The 12,653-nt window shown below is 43.6% G+C and overlaps 1 protein-coding gene across 2 annotated transcripts in view; it reads left to right on the top strand.

Annotated features, from left to right (window-relative positions):
* LOC146862117 (protein NipSnap homolog 3B-like) overlaps positions 1–12,653 on the top strand; it is a 258,782-nt gene that overhangs the window by 223,940 nt on the left and 22,189 nt on the right. For both annotated transcript variants that reach the window (XM_085641307.1, XM_085641308.1), the window contains exon 5: positions 3,870–3,956. In XM_085641307.1, coding sequence (XP_085497433.1) covers positions 3,870–3,956 — 87 coding nt within the window. The remainder of the gene's footprint in view (positions 1–3,869; positions 3,957–12,653) is intronic.

Below are 12,653 nucleotides of genomic sequence, written 5' to 3'. Positions count from 1 at the left end.
TGTGGACTTGCGCGATTTGAACAGAAACATTTGGGTCGATAGGCAACCTCTACCCAACATATCAGAAATGTTGACTGCCATGGGTGGAGGGGAAGTTTTTAGTGTTATCGATATGTCTGCAGCATATCACCAAATTAATCTTAGTGAGGAATCAAGGCATCTTACTTAATTTGTAACGCCTCTAGGTGCGTTTCGTTATCGAAGGATGCCTTTTGGTTTAGCGTCTGCCTCTGCAGTATTTCAAAGAGTCATGCAACTGATTTTTGTGGGTGTAAAGAATGTCTTATGCTTTCAAGATGATGTATTGATTGTGGGAAAGAATAGTGATCACCACGATGAAGTATTGTATGAAGTACTGAAACGTATGGGTAGTAATGGGTTGACCATAAAAAAAGAGAAATGTCAACTGAAAAGGAAGTGCGTAACTTACTTGGGCCATGAAATTTCGAAAGATGGGATAAAGCCTAAGAAAAGCATTGTTTCTGCCATTAATAATGCTCCTACTCCCCTCAATAAGGATCAACTAAAGTCCTTCCTAGGATTGGCAGAGTACTGTTCCAAATTTATAAAGGGGTTTACAGAGATTGTTGAGCCATTAAGGTTACTGATGAAAAATATAGTTGCTTTCGAATGGAATGACTTATGTGAAAAAGCATTCTCTAGTGTGAAAAGAGGTATCCTTCATGCACCCACTCTCGGACATTTTAACATCAATGCTAAAACTTTTGTTACTACCGATGCAAGTGCAGTAGGAATTGGGGCAGTTTTATCTCAAGTATGTGATGGTGTAGAAAGAATCATAGGGTTTGCCTCTAGAGGACTCCAGGGTGCCGAGGTTTCATACTCTGTAATTGAGAAGGAGGCTCTTGCGTGCTGTTGGGGAATTAAACATTTCCGTTCTTTTGTCTGGGGTTTGCCCTTCAAGGTCCGCACAGATCACAAACCCTTAGTGCATTTGTTTAAGGGAGGTAGAGGTCTGGAAGGAAATGTAACTCCTAGGATCTCGAGATGGATTTTATCTGTGCTTGATTTCAATTTCGAAGTAGAGTACGTGAAAGGTTTGAAAAATGTAGTAGCTGATTGTTTGTCCAGGATGCCAGTGGATGTTGTGGATACTGATTGTGAAGATGATGTGGATGTGATTAAGTGTAATGAAGAACAAGCCTTTGGTAAAGAGGAGTGGGAGTCTGCCATGTCGAATGATGAAGTCTTGCTGGAAGTAATGAGATGTGTATCAGGAGGATGGAAGGAGAGTCACTGCCCAGATTTGCGCTTTAAGAGTTACTGTCATGTGGAAAGTGAATTGAGTGTGAGTGAAGGGAAGTTGTGGAGGAGGAACAAATTGGTTCCCCCGACTACCTTAAGAGGTAAAATAATGAGTATAGCTCATGAAGGACATCTGGGGAGAAATATGACCAAGAGGCGTATTAGGCAATCTTTCTGGTGGCCAGGTATGGACAACGAGGGGAACAACCTTTACAACGCCGTTAGTACAACGCGTGCCGTTACATCGCATTCGTTACAACGAACGCGATGTAACCACGCTATACCATTACAACGCAAGTCTTTACATCGACTTGCGCTAGATGGCGTGCTAACATTAGAAATAGTGTAGTTTACTATCCCAACACCTTCCCTACTGTTAAGTGGACTGGAGTTGGAATAGTTAATTACACTTTTCTAATGTTAGCACGCCATCTAGTGCAAGTCGAGGTAAAGACTTGCGTTGTAATGGCATAGCGTGGTTACATCCGTTCGTTGTAACGAATGCGATGTAACGGCACGCGTTGTAAACAATCGCGTTGTAACATCATACATCCGGACAACGACATAGAGGAAGTTGTGAAGGAATGTTATGCATGTGCAAGGAGTGACAAAACAAAGGTTGTAATGCAACCTCCTCTTACGTGTAGGGATTTTCCAAAGAATCCGTGGGAGAGATTGGCGATTGACTTTCTTGGTCCCATTTCTAATCTTGGTCCACGTGGAAAATCCTTGATGGTGCTTGTGGATTACCATTCTAAATGGTTTGTTGTTGAATCTACTGACTGTATCAAGACTGAGAAGGTAATTGGATTTTTGGAAAGGACATTTATGAGTGAGGGAATACCTAAGACTCTTGTTTCAGATAATGGGATCCAGCTTGTTTCTAAAAGAATGACAGATTTTCATTGTAGTTTAGGTATTGTTCATGAGAGGGTGGCAATGTTCAGGCCGCAAGCTAATGGTTTAGTTGAAAGAGTTAATCGTTTGCTGATGGAGAACATTCAGCTCTCATTAGCGAATGGGTTGTCGTGGTCTGAGGAACTTAAGAAATTGGTATGGTCTTATAGAGTGATGCCACATTCAATTACTGGTATCTCTCCATTCGTATCTCTTAAAGGGCGTGAACCAGGAATAAAAGAAGTTCCGGGGTGGCATAAAAACAAGGAATGTGTCTGGGTGGATCGAGATGCAGTGGGAGAAAGTGTGGTGAGGCAGCAAGAGACTGCTAAAAATTATTACAATATGAGGAAAGCAGTAAAGGACACTGATATAAAAGAAGGTGATTGGGTTGTAGTGAGAAGAGGTGGAGTTGTCATCAAGGGAGAGAGTAAATTCTCTCAACCAGTACAAGTGAAGTGTGTAAACAAGAATGTCCTCATTCTTGCGGATGGATCTGCTTGGAGCACAGGGAATGTTTCTAAATGTCGTGCTCCTTGAAGTACTTGTATAGCAATGTAATTTTTCTTTTAGTTACTGAATAAGTATATTTTCATTTTTTATTCTCAATTGTATTTTGTGTTGGGGGGAAATATGTGTGGAGATTCCTTTAAGATGGATAGACATGTTGATGTTGCTAGGATGGAATGTTGTGGTTCAAGGAATGGGAGGTTGGAGCTAGAGAGCTGGAGAAGGAAGCTGGAGGTACCTGATACTCTGTACTACCAATAAAGATATTCAACTTCAAACTTATGTGGAGAGATTTTTACATTAAGCTCTACCAGTTTCTACATTCAACAGCCGCCTCTACCGTTGGTAAGATTTGGCAGAAGGTTTTCGGTTAGGCCTATTATGTATGGGCAGTGTTTGAACCATGAGGCCATGCCACTGGTGGCTTCTGCGGAAGCCCACCTACCATTCTGCACAAATCCCCATCTAATTCTCATGTAACACACTAGGGCCCTATAGGCGTCTTCTAAATCTGGTGGAAAATATATGTCATTCAGAACATATATTTTTGTTCCCAGCACATCTGAGCAGCTGAAGCTTGCATAAATCTACTGCGCTCTTATGGCTTGCTTAACGAATTGGAATAGCATAGTGCACATTTGGAATGGAGAGTGTACTTAATATTGCTGAAGCTACACAGCGGCATTCTTCAGCAAAATGTGCATTGTCAGAGCTTCCACTCTTCCATTGACCCTGGAGTGGAGAGCTCTAAATAGGGTGACCACCTCACCTTTGCTACTGATACTATTGGGTTCAGCCCATCATACGTTTCTGTAAGTAACATGTTTAATGTAACATGCATCATTATTCTTAAGACGACTGTGGATAAGACAATAGCTGTATTATCCGTGTCATAGCTCTGGTAGTGGTTATAGCAGCTTATACCCATATACCCATAACCATATACATTACAACCATATACTCATTTACCATGTATGCTCATATACCATATATACCCGGGGACACCCGAAAGCAAAGAAAGATATTTGATGTGATGAGCCCTCCTAGAAGTTGGTTAGTACATTATTTAGCTAAACAAATTGGTAACTTGTTTCTCTTAAAGTTTACCTGGAGTCCTGTGTAAGCCTAAAGTAACATAACATCTGTATCATCCTTCGCTGCAAACAACAATACATTTTCCTCAATTGTCTTTCCAGTCCATGTCCTTTGGTGGCATAAAGATCCAGACAGTCGTGCAGCTGGTAAACGCATTGCCCAAGAAGATCCACAGGTAGTAGCAGCTGGTAAGTGGCACATCCCCTTTTGATTGTGGCACATCCAACTTTGTCAGTGCTTGAGCAACAGATTCAAGGTCACAATGCACAAAACATCTTCTTGCAAATGGCACAGTTACACAAAAACAGTTAACAGGGGAACATCATGGTGGATGCCATGAATGAGGGCATGTGTTGTGTGTGTTCATAGCCATAACTGTCAAACTTTGGTGGTTTTACAGCTTAGAGCCAGAACCATGACTCGGTTTTTAACTGTGATCTGATACAAATCTCTTAAGGGTAGCAATAACCTTTGCAGTCTATGTTTTTGAAAAGTAATCCCAGTACATCTCATGGAAATATAGCTGAATTTAGAACTTCACTTTTTAGAGGTATATGAAAATTATGATTTAAAAAGCTTCTAGCTGTAGTTATTCTGGTGTATTCTGATAGCATTCAAAGCTAAATACAAACCAATATTTAATTTTGGTTTTATAGATTCTGAAGTAGTGGTGACTGAGTTGACACTTAGGGCCCGATTCACAGAACTAACTTAAGACACAATTCTAAACTTACTACCATTTTGGTATTCACAGAAGGCACTTACTCATTTTGGTATTCACAGAAGGCACTTACTCATTTTGGTATTCACAGATACTTACTCATTGATGAGTAAGTGCCTTCTGTGAATACCAAAATGGTAGTAAGTTTAGGATTTTGTCTTAAGTTAGTTCTGTGAATCGGGCTTGGGGCCTGATTCACAAAGATAAACTTACACTTTTGTGTAAGTGAAAACTCTTTGGGGTATTCACAAACTATGAGTAGATAGTAAGTTTATGGCTGCTGAGACTCCGCCATCCGGCCAGAGAACTTTGCACATAAAAAGATAGACCTGTCAGGCCATTACTTTATGCAACAAATTTGCCATTATTGCTGAACATTTCAATGTCATTAGACTAGATTAAATGTATGCAGGGAAATACAATCAACACAACACTGAGGAGTCCTAAGAGTTGTGATTGTGAAGGCTGTGGTCTGTTTTTGTTGATTTCGAAACACAACAGCGTGTGTTGTTTATGGCAAAGCTCAAACTTCGCCTTTTAGCATGCAATATAGTGTCCATACAGCCAAGATGTATTAGGAGAAGATGTAAACAGGGAATGCTGTAGTTTATTTAACAGTGGCTTTGCATTGGTATTGTCTATCATTTTGAAACTGTTGCAGTGCTTTCATTGGAGGATGCCCGGGGACAGTGGCGGTGCGTCCATTGGGGGCGTTGGGGCGTAGCCCCACCGCCCGTAGCTCCATCGGCGTTTCTAAACTTAAGTAAACTGAATCAGTTTACTTAAGTTCAAAGACGCGGAGGGAGAACCAACTGACAATCATGTCAGTCAGCATGACGTCGGACCGCCCACCCCCTTCAGAGTCTGAAGGGGGTGGGCGGTCTGGCGTCATGTTGACTGACATGATTGTCAGACCAGGGGCAACAGGCAGCAGCACAAGTGCGCATGAGTGGGCAAGGTGAGCGAATTTTCACCCGTGCCCAGACATGCGCACCTGTGTTTGCACTGGCTTGCGCATGCCCATTAGGAGCCCCTCGGTCTCCTAATGGGCAGGCGGCGGGCGTAGCGTAAGCTGTGCCCTTAACCAATCCTGGCGCTGCTGGCAGCGCCAGGATTGGCTGAGAGGGGTTGGCAGGCCCCTCCAGTTCCGTTCGTGAAGGCGCCCAGCCAGGGGATGGAGCAGAGGTCTGAGAGGTGGCGTGGACCCGACCGGCTGCGAGGTAAGTTTTTTGTTTAATAATATTTAATTCCCCCCGTGCGCGACCCCCCCCCCCCCTCGTTTGCAGTAAAATATATTTTAATAAGTTTTAGGTGCTTTTGAAAAACTTTCTTGCAATTGCTGAAAAGCTGGCCCTCCGAAAAGGCGACGTTGATCTCCACGTGCCCCTGGCGCTGTGAATTTTCTAAAGGCTGTGATTTATGTGCCACATAAATAATTTTTCGGGGAACATGTGGTGAGAATGCGGCACAGTACGCAATCCGAGAGCCGTGCCCGTGAAATCTGGAGCCTGCACAGAGCTGTGGGGGCAGAGGATGAATGGAGAGCGCTCTGGGAACAGGAGCTTCGCAAACTGGAACCGAAGCGCGAGGGCAGCAGCTGGGCGGTAAATACCCACCAGGGACGGAGTGACTGAGTGAGGGTCCACAAATAATACATAAAGTGGGAACGGGGGTACCTGGTCTGAGAGAGAAGGCTCGGGCCCATGGACACTCACTCGATAGCCGCCGGTCTGTGAGCTGCGAGGGCTGGCAGCCCCGGCCGCCCCACCTGGGCTGGTGCATCTGGCAAAGGGCACTGACAAAAGTGAGGGCACACAAGTCGCTAGGTGTCAGCATGGGCATGTTTCCTTAAAAAGTCTTAATACAAAAAATAGTTCTTCACACACTTGCATACGCATGCCCTCTTCATTCATTGGTCTGTCAACTGTCAATCACGTTTTCCATTAATTGGTCTGTCAACTGTCAATCACATTTTCCATCCGCCTATCACAGTACACAGCATGGGGCCATCGACCGGCTGCGAGGTACGTTTTTTGTTTAATGATATTTAATTCCCCCCCCGTGCGCGACCCCCCCCCCTTTCCCCCCCGCGAGCTGCGACTGGATGAGTGGGTGGGAAGACCTAGTAAGTAAGTGTACAATGTGAAGAGGGCAACAGGGCTTATTGGGGCAGGTGTAAGGTAGAGAGTGAAGGGTATAGCATGAATAAACACAAGATTTTGAGACTTAAACTACTCTTTTCACGATAGTCGACAAGCTGCTTGTTTTCCGATCACGTTGTTCAAGCCTACTTCAGCACGCAGTCTTTTCATCCCTTGAAAGCTTGCAGTCTGAATATATTGGATCAGTAAAATGGGTCAATATTCATTTTCATTTGCAGTGGCCACTCCTAACCTGCCATTGCACCTGGTGATTGCACCACAGTGGAAAGTGATTGCTTGTGAACTAGTGACCTGAGATGATGAAAGGTGATGCTGGCGGTAGCTCCAAATAAACGGGTGCCTGATTGGACAAGAAGTTGTCTTCTGTTCCGCAGCGGCACAACTGAGGGATGGGAGGTTAAGTCATTTCCTCCACACGTGGGCGGCTGGACTGAAATAGGACCGTGAGCATAGCACACCGTTATTTCCACCGACCTATTGTCGTCCCTTATCTTCCCAAAGTAAGATATCTGAGAAGCAGACACAGCCTATTTTAGACAGAGCTGTAACCGTGCCTTGAGGGGACACGGCGTCTGAAAAAACGAATCTTTAATCATGCTACTGTATTTCCAGTTACGTAAGCCACAGATTCGTGTGAAAATGTCAAAGGTACGATGTTCACAGTGAACTCTGGGCAGTGTGTGTATTAGAATTCCGATGAGCTCACCAGTTATAGCTGATTTCATCTGTATAGTGATTTAATTTATAGGTTCGCCACATTGCAAGCATTTGTAACTCTGATATTTTATGCATAGCTGTTTGCAACTTTACCGTAACAGGGATATATCATATTTCAACAGTCAAATCATACCTAGTGCATTTTGTCTGACGTGCTAGTTTTCACTGGTAAAGTGTGCAGTCTAATGCGATTCTCAGGTTTTATTTTGCTTGATTATAACAGGTAGTGTCTTGCAAAATAGGTGGGACTGAGAGAAGGAGTTTGGTTTAACAACAGTTTAGTATCGACTTGTTCTCTGGCACTCAGACCTCAAGTTCCTTGAGGCTCTTGAAGGCAGGCGGAAAATGGACTTGTGTTTGCGACGCAATGGGGGGTTAGCAGCAGGAATACAAGTGTAAGTGCAGGAGGTCTGAGCATAGTAGTTACTTGTACCCGGGATTTGATGCACATGCTGATAAGGAGGGAGCACAAGGAGACGCCGTTGGTCTGTTCCTCAGTCTTCAGCTCTTGGTGTGGTCCTATAGGACACATTTAAAGCATTAGAGTTAAAGGTCTAAGACTTTATCCACTGACTAGAGATTGCGAAGGAAAATCCACAATGCACAGCACCACAGATGGTGGAAGATTCTGGTGGAACTGGTGCGGCCGTGCCTGTCGCCTGCAAGCTAGCTCAGCAGACTCTGTCCATGACCCGGACAGAGGAGGCCCCCACTACGGCAGTCTGCAGAGGAGCAGGGTTCAGTAGTCTGGTTCCTGCCTGAATGCTGTCATGTCTCACCTACAAGCCCATACTTGAGTACACACAGTCAGTAGGTTGTTTAGGCTCGCTCGCAACACCTGCTCGCCACAGTGCAGTACGAAAATAATTTTACGCCACACCACTTTCAAATGTCACCAGCCGCCACTGCCCGGGGAAACACACAGTGTGCTAAGAATCTACTCACAAATAAAAAAACTTTCACGCTATGCCTTCATTACAGTGCTTTCTCGAGGAACAACACATCATCCTCCAAATATTAGATTTTTTCATGTGTTTGATGTGAAAAACCAAAACAAAACATGAAACTTTGAAGAAGCTGGTAGGTATAAGCATCTAGATGCCTACCAGCCAATCAAAGGAGAAGACTGAAGCAGTGGCTTAGGAAAAACCACTAGGCGGAAATCAAACATCTGGTTATTGACATAGGTTTCTAGTCAAATGCATTGTTTTTCAAAAGTGGGGTGGTGTACTAGGGTACTCTTACTTTTGCTTAAAGCCGTTTTTGCAAGTGAAAATACACTTCGATAAATCTTCTCCGGTGAGTGCAGGATGAGTGTTCAAAGGCTGAATTACACTTGAAGTTTCTGAACCCTCACAATTTAAAACATTTGTGGGTATTCCCAAACTATTTTCTATCCCATTCCTACCCTGCAAAAATCCAGACTTTGACTCCGGTCAAGTGAGATTTTTTTCGCGGTTGGAAATGGGAAGAGATCAACCCAACAATGGTGGGGTGTGGTGGAATTTTTTTTTTTTATTACATGGAAAATATTTACCTGTGGAGAAAAAAAGAAGATTGCTCCCCACACGTGCACATATTCGCATAAGAAAAAAAAGAATCAAAAAACCGTTACCTTGATTACTTTGGGGGAGTAGCACCTTGCCTAATTTCAGGTGTTAACTGGAAAAGTTTTATCATTTCCTCAAAATCGAAAATATAACACAATAGTAAACATTGGGGTGTAGATTTACGACGTTTTTGGGGATGAGGATTCATATGATTACCAATATGAAGCCAATTCTAATTTGATGAGATGCTGACTACAATGAGACCACCGGTGACCAAACTATACATGTCTGAAAAGTGAAGAGTGGTTCTGGCCTGTCTTCTAAACAAGATAGCTTCTTCCATTGGGGTGCAAAACTTTATGTCTTAATATTTTTCTGACGATCTACTCTTTAATTTGCTTAGGGTAGATGCACATCATTTAGTGTTTTTTATTTAAAAAATGTCACTCTGGTTACAGAAAAAATATTCCCCAGTAGCTTCTTAAAGAACTAAGGGCCAGATGTATCAAGATAGTTATTTGTGATTCCCTAATTGCGCATCACAAGGATTCGCAATGAGGGAATCGCAAAATGCAATGCCTGAAGATGTATAGTACACCTTTTGTGATTCCTAGGGGGGTCGCAAATGACCTACCTCATGAATATTAATGATGTAGGTCGTAATTTGCGACCCCCTAGGAATCGCAAAAATCGTGGGGATGGTGGCCATCTGAGATCAGCAGACCACCATGTCCGTGATTGCTTTTCAATAAAGAAATCTTATTTTTTTGTTAGGCAGCCCGTTTTCCTTAAAGAAAAAAGAAATGCTTTACAAAACGAAAAATTAGAGGTTTTCTTTTCATTTTTTAAGAGCAGGCTGTGGTCCGTGGGACCACTGCCTGCTCTTAAAAATGGTTTTATAAACATTCACAAAGAGGAAGGCCTTCCCATTTGCGAATGGGGTAGGTGGTAACATGCAAATGTTTTGCGACCGCAATTGCGGTCACAAAACATTCCTGCATACCTATGCGATTCGGTATTAGGAAGGGACGTCCTAAACATGTTCCTTCCTAATACTGAATCGCAAACCAATTTTGCGATTCGGTAACAGGTTACCGAATCGCAAAATTAGGTTTGCTGCATCGTACAAGCAATTTTTGCATTTGCAAAAGGGCAGATTCTGTGAATCTGCCCCATAACTTTTACTGGGAGTAAAAAAAACAACCCAACTTGAAGGTGCCAGTTCCTGTCTCTGTTTCAAATTTCCATCACACCGGGACAACCCTCATACAATATTTTAGGGCATTCCAGACCACTGTTTACAAAAAAGAGTTTCAGCAGTCCATTTTGCATGAATTTGAATTAACTGTGCTCATGAAGAATGCATAACGTTGCATACCGCAAGCCGAGCAACAACTACAGGCCAAAGAAAGCAACAAGAATAAGGGATGTCTTTGCTGGGTAGTCAGAACCAGAGGTGTGTTGCTTGTCTGGGTGGTTGAAGTATTCGTACTTGAGCTGTCATTGACTGGATATGGTGTCTACATAGATAAGTCATGTCACTTCCTATGTTCTTACTCAAAATGATATAGATTTTAGTACATAGTCAGACAATGTCTTACTGTAGGTCTCGTTGAGCCTCGTCTACTTAAGGGCCATTTGTGATGCAGACCTTGCTTTGAAATGCTAGGCCAATACATGTGATGGGTTTAAGAAGGCCACTCAGTGATGATGGAGGTGGGTCACCTGCTGTGAAATCATAGTCATCTGAGAATGAAGGACTACATGCTTTGTGGCAGGGTGCAATGTAGGATACCTCTGTGAGAGTTTGTTCTCATGGTTTCAGATTCTTGTTGCAGTGAAGCTTGATGTCTCTGGACTCTGCTTTGCACAACAGTCCTTGTTGTGCGAAAGCCCCTGAGTACAGATATTTTTTCACTTCCTATATTTAATTAGGAGATGGGGCCATCTCAGCCTGGTAGTATTAGTCTGACACTCTTCCATCATAAGTCCTGTATAATTGTGCACCATGAAATCTAGTCAATATTGTCCCATGCAAGCTAGCGATGGCACTACATGTGTGCAGCACTATTATTATTTTAAAAAGGGTCTGCACAAGCTGTCAGAACATGGGGCATCACTAGGAGCCCAATCGGGCATGAGCGCAGACCTGTTTACAGCTAGATAAGGAGTGTCATTGGTGAAACTGCGCGAGGTGTCGGTAGGAGCGGAAGTGGACATTTTTTGTTCCGAAGATATGCATCGCCAATCAGAAATGCAGCGAGTATTTACAAGTAAGCATATGGGAACATATAGTGGGACTAGATTTCAGAACAGCGCTTGTGCGTAGGGCGCCCACATAGCGTTGCCACCACCCCAGTGGGTTCACAATGATGCTGGAATGGGGAAGTTTGCCACATTGGCGGTGTGAGAATCTACAGTTAATCCTAGGGAGAACAGGGATTGCACCTAATGGGCAGCCGCTGGGTGGGGGTGGGGGCGGGTTTGGGGGGTTGGGTACAGAAATGTTAATGTTAAAAGACACAGTTTTGCTATCTAAGTTGACAAACCCTTAATGGTTCACAGAGAAGGCATTGCATGCTAGAACATCCACAATGGCACACAAGGTAGATATGCGCCGGAGTATGAAAGTCACACTCTTGACATGGAACGTACAAGGTCTCAATACTCAAAAGAAGTGTATACTAGTGCTTCAATATGTGCGAAAACACAACGCTGACATTGTTTTCTTACAAGAAACACAACCTATCACCAACTTCCCAGTCTAAATTTGCATCTTCCTTGGGACCCCATAGCTTCTTCTTGAGCTACAGCTCCTATGCTCGAGGAGTATCAATATTGATTAATAAACGACTGCCTTTTGTACACACAGCCACGCTCACGGACCCAGAAGAATGTTTTCTTTTAGTAACGGGGGCTTTGGCGGTACACAAAGTTTTATTGGCTAACATAAACTCCCCGAACACAGATGACCCAGCCTTTTATGAACGACTACAATCACAGTTAGATACTCTGCAGACTTATCTCGTTTTCCTGGGAGGGAACTTAAATATCCTGTTAGAACCTAGGCTGAACGATACTGCCACGTCCCCAGTCAACAAACCCTGATCTCAAGTAATGCTAACAGAAATATGTCAGAATTGGGAATTACAAGACACTTGGAGGCATCTTAACCCCCAAAGCACTGAATATACACACTATGCACAACAATACAATACCTAGACACGACTAGATTACTGGTTGCTATCGAGGTTGACAATTCCATGGGTCCAAACAGCAGCACACTTACCCCATGCCCTATCTGATCACTCCCCTGTACTTTTAACATTACAATTACCAGGCGAGGAAGGATTTGAAAGACAGTAGCGATTCCCTTCCATGGCGCTAAGAGATGCAGTCTTTAGAGCAGAGCTGCATACAGCAATATTAGATTACTTTGCTCATAACACAGGGTCGGTCTCCACACAGGGTGTCCTATGGGAGGCTATCAAAACATGTATCAGGGGAGTGTGCATTTCCACACACACAGGGGTCCTACTGGATCTGAGACGTGGCCTCGCCAAACTGGAGGAAGAGCTTGCTAACCTGGATAGAACATAGCACGGAGGTCCCATGACAGCCTGACCTATATGAACCGTAGGACAGACCTACTAGCCGAGTACACTGAAGCGGCAGTGCGTGAAACCCATTACTTGGGGAAATAGTCGAAGGCCCAAAGATATGGGGAAGGGGAGC

The sequence above is a fragment of the Triturus cristatus genome, chromosome 2_2 (assembly GCF_964204655.1).
Source record: "Triturus cristatus chromosome 2_2, aTriCri1.1, whole genome shotgun sequence".
Lineage (NCBI taxonomy): Eukaryota > Metazoa > Chordata > Amphibia > Caudata > Salamandridae > Triturus > Triturus cristatus.
Note: the sequence above shows the minus strand (reverse complement) of the source record. Positions and strands in the feature narration are given on the sequence as shown.